Raw genomic sequence first — 20,296 nt, 5'->3', positions numbered from 1 at the left:
GGGGGTTGGGGGGGCGGAGAGGCCCGGGGCGGGGAACAGGAAGGGCCACTGTGCGGCAGAATTCTAAAAGGACAAAGGGTGTTAAAAAAACAAGCCTGAAGGCTTTGTGTCTTAATGCAAGGAGTATCCGCAATAAGGTGGATGAATTAACTGTGCAAATAGATGTTAACAAATATGATGTGATTGGGATTACGGAGACGTGGCTCCAGGATGATCAGGGCTGGGAACTCAACATCCAGGGGTATTCAACATTCAGGAAGAATAGAACAAAAGGTGGGGTAGCATTGCTGGTTAAAGAGGAGATTAATGCAATAGTTAGGAAAGACATTAGCTTGGATGATGTGGAATCTATATGGGTAGAGCTGCAGAACACCAAAGGTCAAAAAACGTTAGTGGGAGTTATATACAGACCTCCAAACAGTAGCAGTGATGTTGGGGAGGGCATCAACAGGAAATTAGGGGTGCATGCAATAAAGGTGCAGCAGTTATAATGGGTGACTTTAATATGCACATAGATTGGGCTAGCCAAACTGGAAGCAATACGTTGGAGGAGGATTTCCTGGAGTGCATAAGGGATGGTTTTCCAGACCAATATGTCGAGGAACCAACTAGGGGGGAGGCCATCTTAGACTGGGTGTTGTGTAATGAGAGAGGATTAATTAGCAATCTGTATGGGGCCCCTTGGGGAAGAGTGACCATGATATGGTGGAATTCTGCATTAGGATGGAGAATGATACAGTTAATTCAGAGACCATGGTCCAGAACTTAAAGAAGGGTAACTTTGAAGGTATGAGGCGTGAATTGGCTAGGATAGATTGGCGAATGATACTTAAGGGGTTGACTGTGGATGGGCAATGGCAGACATTTAGAGACCGCATGGATGAATTACAACAATTGTACATTCCTGTCTGGCGTAAAAATAAAAAAGGGAAGGTGGCTCAACCGTGGCTATCTAGGGAAATCAGGGATAGTATTAAAGCCAAGGAAGTGGCATACAAATTGGCCAGAAATAGCAGCGAACCTGGGGACTGGGAGAAATTTAGAATTCAGCAGAAAGAGGACAAAGGGTGTGATTAGGGCAGGGAAAATGGAGTACGAGAAGAAGCTTGCAGGGAACATTAAGACGGATTGCAAAAGTTTCTATAGGTATGTAAAGAGAAAAAGGTTAGTAAAGACAAACGTAGGTCCCCTGCAGTCAGAATCAGGGGAAGTCATAACAGGGAACAAAGAAATGGCAGACCAATTGAACAAGTACTTTGGTTCAGTATTCACTAAGGAGGACGCAAACAACCTTCCGGATATAAAAGGGGTCAGAGGGTCTAGTAGGGAGGAGGAACTGAGGGAAATCTTTATTAGTCGGGAAATTGTGTTGGGGAAATTGATGGATTGAAGGCCGATAAATCCCCAGGGCCTGATGGACTGCATCCCAGAGTACTTAAGGAGGTGGCCTTGGAAATAGCGGATGCATTGAGAGTCATTTTCCAACATTCCATTGACTCTGGATCAGTTCCTATCGAATGGAGGGTAGCCAATGTAACCCCACTTTTTAAAAAAGGAGGGAGACAGAAAACGGAATTATAGACCGGTCAGCCTGACCTCATTAGTGGGTAAAATGATGGAATCAATTATTAAGGATGTCATAGCAGCGCATTTGGAAAATGGTGACATGATAGGTCCAAGTCAGCATGGATTTGTGAAGGGGAAATCATGTTTGACAAATCTTCTGGAATTTTTTGAGGATGTTTCCAGCAAAGTGGACAAAGGAGAACCAGTTGATGTGGTATATTTGGACTTTCAGAAGGCTTTCGACAAGGTCCCACACAAGAGAGTAATGTGCAAAGTTAAAGCACATGGGATTGGGGGTAGTGTGCTGACGTGGATTGAGAACTGGTTGTCAGACAGGAAGCAAAGAGTAGGAGTAAATGGGTACTTTTCAGAATGGCAGGCAGTGACTAGTGGGGTACCGCAAGGTTCTGTGCTGGGGCCCCAGCTGTTTACATTGTACATTAATGATTTAGACGAGGGGATTAAATGTAGTATCTCCAAATTTGCGGATGACACTAAGTTGGGTGGCAGTGTGAGCTGTGAGGAGGATTCTATGAGGCTGCAGAGTGACTTGGATAGGTTAGGTGAGTGGGCAAATGCATGGCAGATGAAGTATAATGTGGATATATGTGAGGTTATCCACTTTGGTGGTAAAAACAGAGAGACAGACTATTATCTGAATGGTGATAGATTAGGAAAAGGGAAGGTGCAACGAGACCTGGGTGTCATGGTACATCAGTCATTGAAGGTTGGCATGCAGGTACAGCAGGCGGTTAAGAAAGCAAATGGCATGTTGGCCTTCATAGCGAGGGGATTTGAGTACAAGGGCAGGGAGGTGTTGCTACAGTTGTACAGGGCCTTGGTGAGGCCACACCTGGAGTATTGTGTACAATTTTGGTCTCCTAACTTGAGGAAGGACATTCTTGCTATTGAGGGAGTGCAGCGAAGATTCACCAGACTGATTCCCGGGATGGTGGGACTGACCTATCAAGAAAGACTGGATCAACTGGGCTTGTATTCACTGGAGTTCAGAAGAATGAGAGGGGACCTCATAGAAACGTTTAAAATCCTGACGGGTTTAGACAGGTTACATGCAGGAAGAATGTTCCCAATGTTGGGGAAGTCCAGAACCAGGGGTCACAGTCTAAGGATAAGGGGTAAGCCATTTAGGACCGAGATGAGGAGAGACTTCTTCACCCAGAGAGTGGTGAACCTGTGGAATTCTCTGCCACAGAAAGTGGTTGGGGCCAATTCACTAAATATATTCAAAAGGGAGTTAGATGAAGTCCTTACTACTCGGGGGATCAAGGGGTATGGCGAGAAAGCAGGAAGGGGGTACTGAAGTTTCATGTTCAGCCATGAACTCATTGAATGGCGGTGCAGGCTAGAAGGGCTGAATGGCCTGCTCCTGCACCTATTTTCTATGTTTTTCTATGTTTTCTAAAAACAGGAAGGCAGAATATTATCTGAATGGTAACAGATTAGTAAAAGGGGAGGTGCAACAAGACCTGGGTGTCATGGTACATAAGTCATTGAAGGTAGGCATGCAGGTACAGCAGGCAGTAAAGAAAGCAAATGGCATGCAGGCCTTCATAGCAAGGGGATTTGAGTATAGGAGCAGGGAGGTCTTACTGGAGTTGTACAGGGCCTTGGTGAGACCACACCTGGAATATTGTGTTCAGTTTTGGTCTCCTAATCTGAGGAAGGACGTACTTGCTATTGAGGGAGTGCAGCGAAGGTTCACCAGTCTGATTCCCGGGATGGCAGGACTGACATATGAAGAAAGACTGGATCGGCTAGGCTTATACTCACTGGAATTTAGAAGAATGCGAGGGGATCTCATAGAAACTTATAAAATTCTGACGGGACTGGACAGGTTAGATGCAGGAAGAATGTTCCCGATGTTGGGGAAGTCTAGAACCAGGGGTCACAGTCTAAAGATAATTGGTAAGCCATATAGGACCGAGATGAGGAGAAACTGTTTCACCCAGAGTTGTGAACCTCTGTAATTCCCTGCCACAGAAAGTTGTGGAGTCCAGTTCATTGGACATACTCAGAAGGGAGTTAGATATGGTCCTTATGGCTAAAGGGATCAGGGGAACGGAGAGAAGGCAGGAGTGGGGTACTGAGGTTACATGATCAGCCATGATATTGAATGGCTGTGCAGGCTCGAAGGACCGAATGGCCTGCTCCTGCACCTATTTTCTATGTTTCTATGAACCACCCTCCTCTGAATCATTGTCACTGTCCGCCTTGCACTTATCCAGCACTGTATCTGTTGAACAGTTCCCGTAACCTGCGAATTCTGACTCCCTTTGCTCTCCTGCATATGGTCATCAACTTTTCTCTTTTTATTTGACTGTTGTGTGTTGGCTGTTTAGCACTACCTCTTGGATGATCATATTCTGGAGAGTATGATTCAGATTCTCCTCATCCTCTCATTGCTGTGGAGTATGGTCAATTGCCGCTTCAGTACAAAAATCCTCTGTTCGAGAGGCTAAATTGCCCAACACTTAAGCAAATGTGCTGCTCCTGGATACAACAAGGATCCATAATGTCCCACATATCGGACACACACTTCACGGAGGCTCCCTGCACTGCTAAACCTTTGTATCTAATTTAAAATAAAATATAGATTGTATTAGCCTGAACTCCCACTAGCACCAGACTCTCACAAGAAACAAGCACCTCTTGCTCGCTTCACACAAGTATTAATTTTAGGGCAAAAAAGAATCTTGTCCAATGACATCGTCAAGCTCTACGGTTGAACTCCCACTGAGGCTAAACTATAGACCAGTTAGTTGTAGGCAAACTCTTAGAATCCACAATCATTTAAGATAATATTGAATATTTATAAATGGATGGGTTAATTAAGGACAATCGGCATGAATTTGTTAAAGGAAAGTTGTGTTTGACAAATTTGAGTTTTATTTTTGTAAAAGTGACCAATATGGTAGATGTAATGGATATGTATTTTTCAAAACGTGTTTTCATGACGTATCTTATTACAGAAGTTCAGGTGCTTAATATAGGAGCAATTGTAGCAGCATTGATAGACAGCTGGTTGATGGACAGGAAATAAAGGGTTAGTGAATAGGTGTTGGTCAGATTGGAGAAGGGTTGAAAGTGGTGTACCCCAGGGGTTGGTATGGATCCACTTTTGTTCTTCGTGTTCATGTATATGTTTTGGACTTTGGCATAGGGAGCACAATATTGAAATTTTCCAACAAGGCAAAATAATTGGATATGGCGAAATGGATTGCAAAATACTTCAGGAGGAATATGAATAGGGTAACGAATGGGCAGATAGGTGGCAGGTACAGTTTAATGTAGAGAAGTGTGAAGTTAGACATTTTGAGAGGAAACACAAGGAATGGGGTAAACACTTAATAGTAAAATGCTGAAGGGAATGGATGAGCAAAGAGACCAGTGCAAATAGATGAAGTCATAAGAAAAGTCCAAAAGCATTTTGGGATTTATAAATGAGAGCATAAAGTGTAAAAAATAAATAAATCATGATGAGGTTAGTGCACAGTTAGAGTACTGTATTCAGTTTTGAGCGGCCTATTATAGAAAGGACATTAAAACCATAGTGAGCGTACAGAATTGATTTACCAGGATGCCGCCAGGGATGGAAAACTATGAGGAAAGACTTGAGATGCTGGACTATTTCAACTGGAGCAGAGACGACAAAGAGGAAATTTGATTGAAGTTTGATGAACTAATTTTATGAGGTGAGTGGGGAAAGACTATTTATTTCCTTCGTGTCATAAATAGATCATCAATTTAAAATGGTCACTAAGGGAGTGGGAGAAATGTTTTTACTCAGAGGGTTGTTGTAACATGGAATGCTTTGCTACAAGGATTGCTTGAGGCAGAGACCATTGTGTCTTTGAAGAGAAAAGAGGATAACAATTTGAAGCAGAGGAAAATTAAGGATTATGGGGACAGAGCAAAGCAATGGGATTAATTTTGGATTGCTCTCGCAAAGAGCCATCATAGACATAATGGGCTGAATGATGGCCTCCTGTGCTATAAATTTTTATGGTTCTATATCCTGAATAAATTCTGTATAATCAAATTTGTTATGAAATAATGTTTCCAATATAATATTTGAACCTCACCTGCTTTTCATATTACAGATTTGCTTGTTAAGGAAAAGTCAGCCATTAAAGCCAATATAATAATTTGTGGGGCCTCTTTGGATGCCATTGCAATTTCAGTACATTGGAGGTGCTTACAAAACAAGACTAAGTTGAAGCATAATTTTGTCAAGAAAACTCCCCTTCGGTGGTCCCTCATATGGAGGATGACTTGCTTCCACACCAAAAAGGGATGAGTTCACAGGTATTTCAAAGGAGGACCTGATATTCCCAGTCCCGAACTACATGTTAAAGAGTGGAAGATGCCTGTGTGTGGGTTTTTTTAAAGTGTGGTGGTCGTTGCGCACCAGCCACCACACGGGCTTGACAGAGCTAGGTCTTGGTCCAGTGGCAAGGATTGACCAAGGCGACTGGAGACCAGCTCTGCTGCATGGACCTAGTGCACGCACACATCGCAGTGTGGGCTGGCCCGTGCTGTGCTGCCCCAGGGCCCTCGACCTACTGAATAAATACATCTACTGAATAGCTATCACTGCAGTAATAGTGTGGTTTTTGGGGCATTTGTGTTGCATACAACCATTTTCCACTATGCTTTATTGTTTTGTAGCTTGCCAATATCAAAGTTCAACTGATAGAAACAAAGCAAGCACTGGAGGAGAGTATAGCTTGCCAAGACTTCATTCATGCTTCAGAGCTGAAGCAGAAAATTGAAGAATTAGAAAATTGCAAAACTGAGATGATAAAGGCAACTGAGCAACCAGAATTCAAAGAAGTTTGCATTGAAAAGGTATATTTTTTTGTTAGATATAAAGAAAATGTTAGTAATTAGCAATAGTCATCTTGATGCTAGTTGAGCATGTATAAATACCTATATACAATGTACTTATAATTATTGAAATTTTAGTGACATTAATTACCTTCTCCTGATGATAGTTCCCTGTCTTTTACCGTGCTTCCCCTTCCCCACACAACTGTGTTCTTGGTTGAGGGGGGGATGAATTAATGCATTGTATTTAAATTCAGTTACAATCCTAAAAAAAAAATCCATTTGTTAACTGAAAAAAAAATCGCTCATCAAGGTTGCAATCAGTGCTCAATGGAACACTTTTGCACTTTAGGTGCCTTGTGTTAAGCATTCCCAGGTCAGATGTAGCACTAGCCGTATACAGCATAAAGCTGCTACTGTATCCCATCGTTAAAGTGTTCCTTCCCCCCACCCCCGGCCTGTCATTGTACTAAATTAATTTTCCAGTTTCTGCACCAGTTATTTTTAATAGCCATTATAAAAGGCACTACCAGTTAACACTGCTTTTATGAGCAATTTTTGTTTTGTGGCATTGCACCCAAGCCTTTATCACCCTTGTAGTCAGCAGACGGAAGAGACTTTCATCCCATCACTGGGCTAGTTTCAAATTTTCTGATCTACTGTGTTGTCAAGTTCTGTAAAAGCTGCTTTATGATCATTGAAAACGTATTCTGTATATTTTTTTTAATAGGACCAGAAAATAGTTTCTTATTAGTTTCTCAATGAATGGCTTATAACAAATAATTGTGTTCATCTAGCTAAACTAAGCTATGTTACATATATTTGATAACTATAGTGACAGTGGAGGTGAATAAGTTTATTATTTAGAGTATGGTACCAGCTTCACATCAAACTTGAAAGGCTGGTTTGTTATCTATATGTTGCTTATCTTCTGACTTTTCATTGAATAATATTTTTTCACTTGTATTTTCTCTTTTTGAATAAAAAAAGGACGATCCTGAAACCATGTTAAAATGCCTGATCATGTGCTATGAGCTTCTCAAACAGATGGCTGTTACAAAGGGAATGGGTCCAATTCTGAATGGAATCACAGAGGCTTTGGTATGGCTTTCACATTTACTACTTTGTTTCTTCACTGTAACCTAATTTATAAACTTATGTCTATGCAAAGGAATTAGTGTATTTTAACTATTATAGGGAGTGTCTTTATTTTCCGTCAAGGTGCACAACTATTTTCGTCTTTGTGGGCCACATTGTGTACACCATGGAGACATGGTGGGGGCGGGGGACACATACAAAGTTTAAATCCATGTTCCCATTAATTTATATATATTTAAAGTTGCTGGTACCAACAGGCCTTGGTGTTCTGATTTGGGATTTATTCAACAATGCTAAAAACAACCCTTTCCAAACTCGAAAGTTTAAACAGGAAACCCCCAGTCAATAGGACTGAGCTGCCTTGACTTCAAAGACTGCATTACCAGAAAGATGTTTGCCTTTTTAATGAGATTTAAGTTGGAAGTACCATTACTTTACCCTCCTCTGCCCTATTGGAGCCCCCAGTATGGCTACATTCAGTTCCTTTTTGCTTGCCACCTCCATCTGTAACATTCACCGTTGTGCAATAAGAGTGGTATATGTGTGCTACAATTTCAGGACTGATTTTTGCTATGTTTACTTAACTAACATTTTACAATTCTGAGTCTCATTCCTTTTTAAAGGAATTCTCCAATGTATGTACAAAAATGTATTAATGTGTCTACTGAGAGTTCTGAACAGTTTGAGTGGCATCAGATTTAATTGGCTGCACAGGTGAGGTACTGTTAAAGGAACATATAAATGCACAGGACTGAAAAAGACCATTTCGATCCATCTTGATAGCTCCAGAGTTCAAAAACATAATACGCAGTTCAGCACAACTTTCCCTCGATTGATTTGCCTGTCCAACTTCTCTTTTAAAATAGCTGATATCCGTTTGGATCACCTCCCTAGGCAGCCTATTGCACCAATTCACAACCCTCTGTGTGAGGTAGTTATATTCGATTTATCCATTTGCTTTCCCTCTTCCCTATATTGTGAAGCCCCTCCAAAATTGAGAGGAATGATTTTCTTGGAATATTGTGATAATACATGGACAAGGTACTGATTAAGTCATGAGCTAAAGACATTTTCATTTACTTGGGTTATAATAAATTATTTATCAGGCAAGAAAAATTTAGAGTTTTGCCCCAGTACTTTTAAATCTCTGAAAACATGAAGTTGTTGACAGATTCCGGACTTCAGCACCAACTATTTTCTTCTCGAGTGAAAAGATCAAAATGGTCACCTTCCTACAGATTATGTAGGCAACAATAACAAGGAAAACAAAATCCAACTTCTGTTAGGATCAGAGAGGCCATCTGCTGCATGATGTAAAGTTTACACACTCATAAAAGGCACAGGAAGAGGCCACAAACTAAAAATGGTTTAAAACAAGCTTTTGGGACTGACTGGGCAAGGGAGAAAAAGTCTCCAGCCTGGGGCAGGTGGTGACTCATCACCAATTAAAAACAATCTCTGCGGTCAAGAGCCAGACCTGTTTATGCATCAAATTGATACAATCCCACTGAGGAGCCCTTGGATTGATTGGCCAGAGGAGGAGAAACAGTTCCCTCTAGAGACTACAAGTCTGCAAGAAACCAGGACAACAAAGGATCCCACAAGGCGTGCAGTTTTGGAGAACGGGGCACTTAAGATGAGGAATTAGCTTTTGCCCTGTCAACTCCGTGAGCAAATTGTGGCTATCCAGACTCATCATCACAGCCAGTCAAACGGATCGCCACAAACAACGAAACCGCTCCAGATGCATTAAGGGAAACCTCAGCTCAGCGGGACATTTATTCATAAAGTGGATATATATGCACGAGCTGGAAGCAGCTCAGAGCGAACGAAAAGGAACGGACGAACATGGAAGAAATGGAAGAGAAGAGAATGACCAGAAGAGGGAACATCGAAGAGGAACAACCGGTCATGGAACCAACGACCAAGAACCTACAATCTACGATAACAGCAACTAATTGGACAGGTGATTGTATGTCTTCGGTCAATTCTCTCAGAAGTCTTCTTCTGTAACTTTTAGTTCATTTTTGCGTAATAAAACTGACAGTTGAGTTAAGCCTAAACTTTGCATCGCTTTTAGTCCTTTCCTGTAATTCCTGAGGTCTACGAATCAAAGTAGAGTATAAAACGAACACCCTACAGAAAATGGCAACCGTGGCAGGATCTCGAAGTTTGGGATAGGATCGCGGACACAAATCAAGGGCAAGAAACGCTGGGGAGGCTTGTTAAGTCTCAGGTCGGCTAAGGTAGTCGTGGAAAATAAGGTATCTCGAGAGCGGCTAGGGCAACCAGAGAAGGAGGGAAACAGTCTTGGGTAGGCTGGAGTAATCCTGATGACTAGGGTAGCCACCGAGAGAAATAATTGTGGGTAGTCTGCGAAGGAGTCTCGGGAAGGCCACAGGTAATCTCACGGGCAGTCAGGGGAGAGAAACCGTCTCGGATAGGCTGGAGTAATCTCGGTTGGCTGGGGTAGTTACAGAGAAAGGCCAAAAGTAATCGCAGATAGTCTGCGAAGGGGTCTCGGGGAGGCCAGGGGTAATCTCAAGAGCGGCTAGGGCAGCCAGAGGAGAGAAACCGTCTCGGACAGGCTGGAGTAATCTCGGGTCGACTAGGGTAGCCACAGAGAGGAACCTGAGTAACAGTAACTGCAGGTCACTGCGAGGTGGTCTCAGGGGAGACCAAGGTAGTCAGGGAAAATTTCTCAGCTAGAGGCACTGGAAATGGACTCACCACAGCAAAACGCGGTAGAGCCAGCGGCTAAGAGCAGTCGGAGGAAGTCCATGGAGGCTAAGGTAACTGCATATATATGCAACAAACTGGACATTTCAGAGCCATGGCATGAGAAATGCTACATTCTGGGGATCCGCAGGAAAAGGTGGCAGAGTGGACAGTTAGTAGTAATCACAAAGGGTCAAAAGAGAAGGCGATTTGGCCCATGTGCCTCCAGAAGCAGACACAACTGTTGAGAGAAAAGATAGGACAGTTGGAGGAGGAGAATAAGAAATTAAAAGGTGAGATGAGCAGGTTTGAGAAAGAAAAGCAGGACCCAAGGTATTAAGGAAGAAATGGCACATATCATCTTGAATATTTTCAGTGCCAGGTTACCAAGTACAAAAGGCAGCAGCAAATATACGTCGAACAAAGTGAAAGGCACTTGGAGAGAGCCAAAGAGGCAGAAGAACAGCTAAGAAAGATAAAGATACCATAAAGGTAGCGTAGAAACAGGGTTACGAGAGGTCAGATCACGGACCTTGTAAAGAAAAGATCCACCAGTTAACGGCAGAGTTAGATGGGGCCAAAGGGATGGTTTGTCTCATGGCACCAGGAGGAGGCAAGGACGTTTGGGATCCGGAGGGGAAAGAGCCAGACAAATGGGCCCAAGTATAGCGAGCATCGGCCGGCTCCCGAGGCACCAGGACCCCCAAAACCGATGTGTCCCTTGAGACAGCAGAAATTCGGCCCAACCCCATCAAATAGTGGTCCGGTACCATTACAGAGTGACTATATGAGCCCATACACGCCGCTTCAGCTGCAGGAGATGCTGGCGGGTATGGCAAAAGTAAAGCAAGGAGGGGATGCTTCCGTTCATTTTGCCAAATAGAGCAGATAGGGGGTATCAATAACTACAGCGAGGAGGAGATAGTGAAGTTAACACTGCTCTCCCTGGAAGGGAAGTTACATCAGAATTTGTCGACAGCCACCAAGTTAGGTAGAGGAACCCCACAGGGCTTAAAGGAGGAAATCTTGGCAGCGCTAGGGTACAGTCAAGGTAGTCCGTTCTGGCAAGTAGAATGGACTAGGCAGCAAGTAAACTAATCACCCGATACGTTTGCAGACTGTGGCCTATTTATGTAAGGGCTACTGGAGGGAATCTGATACAGGCAGACTTTACAGGGGAACCCAGAAACCATTGGCTGAGAACCATAATGGCTAACGGATTGCCACGGCTCAGAGCCAGGGTCGAAGCATGGTTTGACCCAGACAATCTCCAGAACACTGAGGCAGGGGCATTGAGAAGATTGACCATAGCATTTAAGTCCAGACAAGGGGATGAGGAGAAACTAAAAGGGAAAGTGCACTAAATAAAAGGAGAGATTAGGACAAAGAGAGGATGGAGACAAGAGGGTGGTAATGTGGGTCGATCCAGAGGATGTTTTAACTGTGGGAAGTTGGGACACTGGAGCAAGGATTGTAGCCTCTAGAGAGGGGGGGAAGCCAGGGTACGGGGCAGAAAAAGGCCAAAGGAAGGCAGCAGACGACCCAGTACAGGTTTTAGTGGCCGCATTACAACAGGTTCTGGGCACGGATGGAGGAAAGCTGGACGCAGCAGTGGGAGAAAAGGGACCCAATGCGTCGGCGCCCCCACTTTGACGTTGCACCCAGCCAAAATACCTGTATCCGCTCATCTACAATGAGTGGGGCAGGCCATGTATGGATGTGAAGCTGGAAGCAGTTTGGGGAAGGTATCTGCTAGATACAGGAATTTCTAGCACGGTTGTCCACTCACCGAATCCGACCACTTCCCTGTGGTCGAGCGGAGTCCCATTTACACTGGCAGGCTTTACGGGTAATGAGCAGGCTGGGGCAGTGTCGAAACCCTTAACCATAGAGTTAGGACCTAACGTAAAGTGGGAATGCATTTTAATGAAGTGGGAACAGTCCGGTTTGGGAGTTCTCTGGGCCGACTACATGTTGGAACACCATGCCATAGTGGATATGAGGAACAATTGTCTATCGGGGGCAATTGATGCAGATAGGATGAGTGAGATCGTACTGATTCCCAGTGACAGTACAGACAAAGGCAGCACCTGCATGATGAAGCCGAAAGGGAGTTATGACCGAGAAAGATTAGTTGATAACGTTCCGACCAGGTATCAAGGGCATGTACGGGAGAATATGGATGCATTTGCAATGCACAAGAATGATTGCGAGAGAGTAACTGGGGTAGAGGTGAAGATAGACGGGGATCCGATGACACGGCCCCAGAAACAGTCTTATTTTCTCTGGGAAGTAGAAACCTAGAAACATAGAAAATAGGTGCAGGAGTAGGCCATTCGGCCCTTCGAGCCTGCACCACCATTCAATAAGATCAAGGCTGATCATTCACCTCAGTACCCCTTTCCTGCTTTCTCTCCATACCCCTTGATCCCTTTAGCAGCAAAGGTCATATCTAACTCCCTCTTGAATATATCCAATGAACTGGCATCAACAACTCTCTGCGGTAGGGAATTCCACAGGTTAACAACTCTGATTGAAGAAGTTTCTCCTCATCTCAGTCCTAAATGGCTTACCCTTTATCCTTAGGCTATGTCCCCTGATTCTGGACTTCCCCAACATCGGGAACATTCTTCCTGCATCTAACCTGTCCAGTCCCGTCAGAATTTTATGTTTCTATGAGATCCCCTCTCATCCTTCTAAACTCCAGTGAATACAGGCCCAGTCGATCAGGTCTCTCCTCATGTCAGTCCTGCCATCCTGGGAATCAGTCTGGTGAACCTTCGCTGCACTCCCTCAATAGCAAGAACATCCTTCCTCAGATTAGGAGACCAAAACTGAACACAATATTCCAGGTGAGGCCTCACCTAAGGCCCTGTACAACTGCAGTAAGACCTCCCTGCTCCTCTACTCAAATCCCCTAGCTATGAAGGCCAACATACCATTTGTTGCCTTCACCGCCTGCTGTACCTGCATGCCAACTTTCAATGACTGATGTACCATGACATCCAGGTCTCATTGCACCTCCCCTTTTCCTAATCTGCTGCTATTCAGATAATCTACCTTTGTGTTTTTGCCACCAAAGTGGATAACCTCACATTTATCCACATTATACTGCATCTGCCATGCGTTTGCCCACTCACCTAACCCGTTCAAGTCATCCTGCAGCCTCTTAGTGTCCTCCTCCCAGTTCACACCGCCACCCAGCTTAGTGTCATCTGCAAACTTGGCGATATTACATGCAATTCCTTCATCTAAATCATTAATGTATATTGTAAATAGCTGGGGTCCCAGCACTGAGCCCTGCGGCACCACACTAGTCACTGCCTTCCATTCTGAAAAGGAGCCGTTTATCCCGACTCTCTGCTTCCTGTCTGCCAGCCAGTTCTCTATCCACGTCAGTACCATATGCTTTAATTTTGCACACCAATCTCTTGTGTGGGACCTTATCAAAAGCCTTTTGAAAGTCCAAATACATCACATCCACTGGTTCTCCCTTGTCCACTCTACCAGTTCCCTCCTTAAAAAAATTCTAGAAGATTCGTCAAGCGTGATTTCCCTTTCATAAATCCATGCTGACTTGGACCGATCCTGTCACTGCTTTCCAAATGTGCTGCTATTTCATCTTTAATAATTGATTCCAACATTTTCCCTACTACTGATGTCAGGCTAACTGGTCTATAATTACCTGTTTTCTTTCTCCCTCCTTTCTTAAAAAGTGGTGTTACATTAGCTACCCTCCAGACCATAGGAACTGATCCAGAGTCAATAGACTGTTGGAAAATGATCACCAATGCATCCACTATTTCTAGGGCTACTTCCTTAAGTACTCTGGGATGCAGACTATCAGGCCCCGGAGATTTATCGGCCTTCAATCCCATCAATTTCCCTAACACAATTTCCCGCCTAATAAGGATTTCCTTCAGTTCCTCCTTCTCACTAGATCCTCGGTCCCCTAGTATTTCCGGAAGGTTATTTGTGTCTTCCTTCGTGAAGACCGAACCGAAGTATTTGCTTAACTGGTCCGCCATTTCATTGTTCCCCATTATAAATTCACCTGAATCTGACTGCAAAGGACCTACGTTTGTTTTCACTAATCTTTTTCTCTTCACATAGCTATAAAAGCTTTTGCAGTCAGTTTTTATGTTCCCAGCAAGCTTCCTCTCATACTCTATTTTCCCCCTCCTAACTAAACCCTTTGTCCTCCTCTGCTATATTATTAAATTCTCAGGTTTGCTGCTTTTTCTGGCCAATTTATATGCCTTTTCCTTGGATTTAATACTATCCATAATTTCCCTTGTCAGCCACGGTTGAACCACCTTCCCCGTTTTATTTTTACTCCAGACAGGGATGTACAATTGTTGAAGTTCATCCATGTGACCTTTAAATGTTTGCCATTGCCTATCCACCGTCACCCCTTTAAGTATCACTCGCCAGTCTATTCTAGCCAATTCACGTCTCCTACCATCGAAGTTATCTTTCCTGAAATTCAGCACCCTAGTCTCTAAATTAACTGTGTCACTCTCCATCTTAATAAAGAATTCTACCATATTATGGTCACTCTTCCCCAAGGACCCTCGCACAACAAGATTGCTAATTAGTCTCTTCTCATTACACATCACCCAGTCTAGGATGGCGAGCCCTCTAGTTAGTTCCTTGACATATTGGTCTAGAAAACCATCCCTAATACACTCCAGGAAATCCTCCTCCACCGCATTGCTACCAGTTTGGTTAGCCCAATCAATATGTAGAATAAAGTCGCCCATGATAACTGCTGTATCTTTATTGCACGCATCCCTAATTTCTTGTTTGATGCTGTCCCCAACCTCACTACTACTGTTTGGTGGTCTGTACACAACTGTCACTAGGGATTTGGAAACTGCTATAAATTCCCTGGTGAATCAAGGTTTGTTGAGGACCATAGCCCCACACGTAAACTCACCCCTATGGCCAGTAAAAAAGGCCGATAACTCATGGAGGGCCACGGTAGATTACCGAGTCCTGAATAAAAATCTTCCAGCCTGTGCGCCCACGGTAGCAGTGGTAGCAGATTTGATAGGAAGTATCCCTGTGGCCGCAACAACTTTTACCGTGTTGGACATTTCAAATGAGTTTTGGTCCATTCCCCTGAGACGGGAGGACCAGTATAAATTTGCCTTCACCTTTTAAGGGTCACCAGTATATCTGGACATGTCTTCCCCAAGGGTTTCACAATAGTCCCTCGATCTTTCACCAGAGTATGGTCAAGGCACTAAAAGGTTTTAGTCAGCCAAATCGGTTGCTTCAATATGTGGACGACCTGTTGTTGTTCTCTGAAAGTGCGGAGGACCATGGGCCTTTATTGAGTGAATTGCTGCATTTGTTGAAAGAAGCAGGTTTTAAGGTAAATCCAAAAAAAGCTCAAGTAGGCCAAGAGGAAGTGCAGTTTCTAGGTTTGACCATTAGAGCAGGAGAGAGAGCCTGAGAAAGGTAGTCCAGGAACTATCTGTTCCTAAGGATGTGTCTGGAGTAAGGTCTTTCCTGGAAATAATGGGTTACTGCAGGGAATTTATCGCAGGATATGCAGCCACAGCAGCTCCTTTGTTGAGGCTTAGGAAAGGAGTAGAGTGGGAATGGAGTGAGTTGTCAGGAAACTTTCATCCAGTTAAAGGAGGTGTTAGAGATAGTACAAGCGTTGGGAACAATAAATGGGGACCAGGACTTTAGTCTGGAGGTAGCAGCTACTGGTAACAGCTTGAGTGCAGTGTTACTCCAGGAGCGACACAGCAAGCTGGGACCAGTGGCCTATGCCTCCCGAGTTCTCACAGAAGTAGAGAAAAGAGCTTTTCGAATAGCGAGCAACATCTGTTAGCAACGTTTTGGGCAATAAAGCATTTTCGGTTGCTCACCGGGTTAGCTATAGTTACTGTACTGACCTGTCACATCCTGACAGTAGAATGAAAGATGGGACAGTGAGCAGTAACAGGACTGCCCGCTGGACATTGTTGCTTACTCCGTTAGACCTGAAGGTAGAAAGGCGAGGAGAACCAACGCTAGCCCCGAACCTGGTTTATCCGGGGGCACCTCACGCGTGTTCAGTGGAAGGAGTGTGAGATGTAGATGTGGGATTCCGAGCAGGGGAACATCTGACAGGCAGGGACATTTTTGTAGATGGGTCGAGTTCAGTGACGAACGGAGAGAGAAAAACAGGCTGTGGGATTTACGATCCTGAGATAACGATAAAAAAAGCCATAAAACTCCCCAGTGCACAGCAGGCTGAACTGGCAACTATAGCGTATGTGGCCATGCACCCTAGTGAATTCCCAACTCCCTATACAATATGTTTGGACTCCATGTTCACTTGTAACTCCTGTACAGACTATTTAGCTATATGGGCTAGGCGAGGGTTTAAGTCCTCAAATGGAAAGCCGTTGGTGACAGCTCCTTTGTTAAGTCATTTTGGATGTCGAGGGTAGGGACCAGAAGGATTACTACATCCAAAAGGTCAAAGCACACTCTAAGACAAAGCCCAAATGGAAAGGGAATGAAAAAGCTGACACACTGGCCAAAACAGGGGCAGGTGAAGGGACGCCTTGGGATCCATATCACTGTGGACGATCATGGCTGTAACAGGCAGAGAGGGGCCCAAAGTAGTACCATTGCTGCCTGATTTAAAACAGGCTCAGCTACGAGCTGCAGACCTTGGAGCAGCGATTAGATAAGATAAACGGGAAGTCTGTAGTGGGACCTTTGGGAGCTGCAGACATATCAGTAAGGCAGGGAAAGCTATTTAAAGGAGACAGTTGGATCGTGCCTGGGCAGTGCAGGGCAGAATTCTTGCAGCTAGCTCATGGGGGTCCAGGGGCTGGACATCCAGGACCAGAAACAACGTGGAATAAAGTAGAGGCCGTGGGATGGTGGCCCGGGCTTAGAAGCGATGTAAAGGATTGTCAGAATTGTCTAGCATATGCCGCAAACAATCCAGACCCCCACCGGAGAAAGGCTCCGTTGAGGGACATGAGGAGGGTAGAGGGGCTATGGCAGTCTATACAGATAGATTTCATAGGGCCACTGGCCACCTCAGGCAAAGGCAATAAATATTGCTTGGTGTTCATAGATCTCTTTAGAAAATGGGCAGAAGCTTTTCCTTGTAGAGCGGCCACCGCAGTAGTCACAGCAAAGATTGTGGTGCGAGAAGTATTTTCTCGATGGGACTGCCCCTGATAGTGGAATCAGATCAAGGGAGTCATTTCACCGGAGTAGTAATGCAGGCCACCCTAAAGCTGTTAGGGATACAGGAGAAATGGCATGTGGCGTATAACCCCCAATCGTCGGGTCCAGTAGAGAGGACAAACCGGACCTTAAAAGAGAGGCTTAGAAAGGAGATAGAAAATACCCGGAGAAATCGGATGAGATCCTGCCCCTAATACTGATGAGCCACCAAGCCAGTCTCTCTCAAAGTACAGGAAACTCCCCACATGCGCTGATGACAGGGAGACTTATGAGGACCCCGACCATATACTAGCACCAGTCCTGACCGAAACGCAGGTTAAAGAGGTCACACAGGGCAGGTTTGTCAGAGATCTCTATGATACTCTGAAGAGGCTGCATTGGGAAGCAGCTAACAATATGGGCAGACAGTACCAGAAGAATAAATTGCTACTGGAAATCCTGGGTTACACAGGAATGGAGATTAGGGGATCACGTAATGGTCAGGAATTATGCCAGAATAGGAGCATTTGAATCATTGTACAAAGAACCATACAGCATTGTAGACAAGGCAAGCTATGGTCTACGCGATCCAGCTGCCAAAACGAATAAAGTGGTTTCATATAAACCAATGTAAGCTGTATAACCCCAGAGAGAAAAGTAAAAAAGCGGGCCAAGGCCCAAGGAACTGTGATGAGTTTGATCAGCGTAAGCCTTCCACCAACGCGGTGGGATGATGTCGATGGAGACGTAAGGGTCGGAGCATTAAGGAGGAGTGGTCAGGTGCCGCGACCTAGGGTGCCCTGAACGCCTCCTCCATCTCCACCCCCAAGCTTCCGAAAGCCCAAGTATCGGGATAAAAGAAGAAGGAAGCAGTGATCTTAAAAGGAAAATATACACGTGTATAACTGAAGAAGGACCTGTGACGGGGAGCCCCCACAGAGCAAAAGTATTTTTTTCATTTTGTCTTTATAGAGCGAGATGAGGCGGACGTTGTGGCTAGACCTGTGGATGGCCCTGATTATTAAAGGATGGGGAGATCAGGGAGACACCGAGACATTCCTTACATACGAGTGTATGGGAGGGACCGGCCCCACCGTAACTCAAGGGGGAGCAATACGGAGCAACAAGGGTACAAACGCCTATGCACACACTGGGAATTGGCCAGGGTGGTTAGGGTCAAATTCGACCAAGTACTCCAGACAAACCGAGGGTAAACTTGGAGAGGTACCAGTGTCCTGCTCAAGGGTAAACATCACGACCAGAAAGGTACAGGTGAGAGAAGGTCGACGAGTTTGTCTGGAATGTACAGGGATTAACCCCATCGGAGGATGTGGCAGTTACAAAAAAACAGACGGGAAAAATTAATGCATCCACAGAATGGGAGAAATTGGGTAATAGCTCAAACAGGCGGACCACAAGAACAAAAGGGGCAAAATCGTATTGGGAAAAGTGTTGGAAGGAGGAACAAGTGATTTATGTCTGTGTGGTTGGATCTAGCCACATGCAGGGGAGGTGTGGCGATCGTTTTTAAACGACAGTGGCAGGATTCCGGGTCAGGAATGAATTGGATGCAGGGTTTTGATTCCTGTGTGACCTTAAACCTTCCAAAAACAGTCAATGCAACGGAGCTGATCGAGAGCAGATTAAAGCCTCTCCCTAAAATGCTGGAGATCCCAAACCAAGAAATTCCATGTCCTGTCCTAACACCTGGGCTTAAGAACGGGCTGGCGTTAATCCCAACAGGGAAAATGTTGTATCATTCTGTGTAATACGAAGTAGCATCGGTTATTCTGAATTTAACAGAGTTACAATTACCCCAGTGGTGCCCGCCAGAAATGGAAAGGTTATACTCACGATTGTTAAAAGAAATGTTTAAACAATTTTATCAGAAGAATTATGGGGACGAAAGTCAGGGGGAAAGCATACAAACCAAGACGAGAAAGGATACATATCGTGTTTTGGATACGATATCCCGCCATTACCCGAACATTTGACCGAGCTATTTAAGGACATCGAGCTATCCCAAAAACATTATTACAGGTTACACCAAAAGAACGAAACAGTGAGGGAGGAAATTGAGGAAGCAATTGACCCTCACGATGCGACTTTGGACTCAATATTGAGATTTCCCCCCCCCCCCCCCCCCCTCCCCGGGTTCGAATCGTATCGCACACACTAGTAATTGTACAGTTGGTAATAGTAGTGTATCTATTTATCTTATCCTGTAAGTTAAAACAAAAGATGAAGGAAGGGAATCTTGAAGGGTTATTAAAATGAACCACGGCCAAAGTGTTTGTAAATATAAAACTGAAGTCAGATGGATCAAGGCCGAGCATTATGTTGAAAGAAGCATTGGTTTGTCGGAAAAGGTACTGTTTTGTTGTAAAAAGGGATGTAATCTGGAGTTTTGACTGAAGGCTGCAAGACACCCAAAAAGGCTCATGGAAAAGAAGTCGTCACTAAGAGTAATGTCTCTGAGTTTATAACAAGAAACATTAAAGGGGGATGTGTAAGGTTTACACACTTTCACAAAAGGCATAGGAAGAGGCCACGAATGAAAAATGGTTTAAAAGAAGCTTTTGGGACTGACTGGGCAAGAGAGGAAAAAGCGCCAGCCTGAAGCAGGTGATAGCTCATCACCAATTAAAAACAATCTCTGTGGTCAAGAGCCAGACCTGTTTATGCATCAAAACAAAGGGATTGATACAATCCCACCGAGGAACCCTTGGATTGATTGGCCGGAGGGGGAAAAACAGTTCCCTCTAGAGACTACAAGTCTGCAAGAAACCAGGACAACAAAGGATCCCACAAGGCGTGCATTTTTGGAGAACGGGGCACTTAAGATAAGGAGTTATCTTTTGCCCTGTCAACTCCGTGA

At 44.5% G+C, this 20,296-nt stretch overlaps 1 protein-coding gene across 3 annotated transcripts in view; it reads left to right on the top strand.

Moving 5' to 3' along the window:
• ncapg (non-SMC condensin I complex, subunit G) overlaps positions 1 to 20,296 on the top strand; it is a 160,487-nt gene that overhangs the window by 73,901 nt on the left and 66,290 nt on the right. For all 3 annotated transcript variants that reach the window (XM_070870781.1, XM_070870779.1, XM_070870780.1), the window contains exons 12-13: positions 6,256 to 6,435; positions 7,405 to 7,515. In XM_070870781.1, coding sequence (XP_070726882.1) covers positions 6,256 to 6,435; positions 7,405 to 7,515 — 291 coding nt within the window. The remainder of the gene's footprint in view (positions 1 to 6,255; positions 6,436 to 7,404; positions 7,516 to 20,296) is intronic.

The sequence above is a fragment of the Pristiophorus japonicus genome, chromosome 2 (genome assembly GCF_044704955.1).
Source record: "Pristiophorus japonicus isolate sPriJap1 chromosome 2, sPriJap1.hap1, whole genome shotgun sequence".
In the NCBI taxonomy this organism is placed as follows: Eukaryota; Metazoa; Chordata; class Chondrichthyes; family Pristiophoridae; genus Pristiophorus; species Pristiophorus japonicus.
Note: the sequence above shows the minus strand (reverse complement) of the source record. Positions and strands in the feature narration are given on the sequence as shown.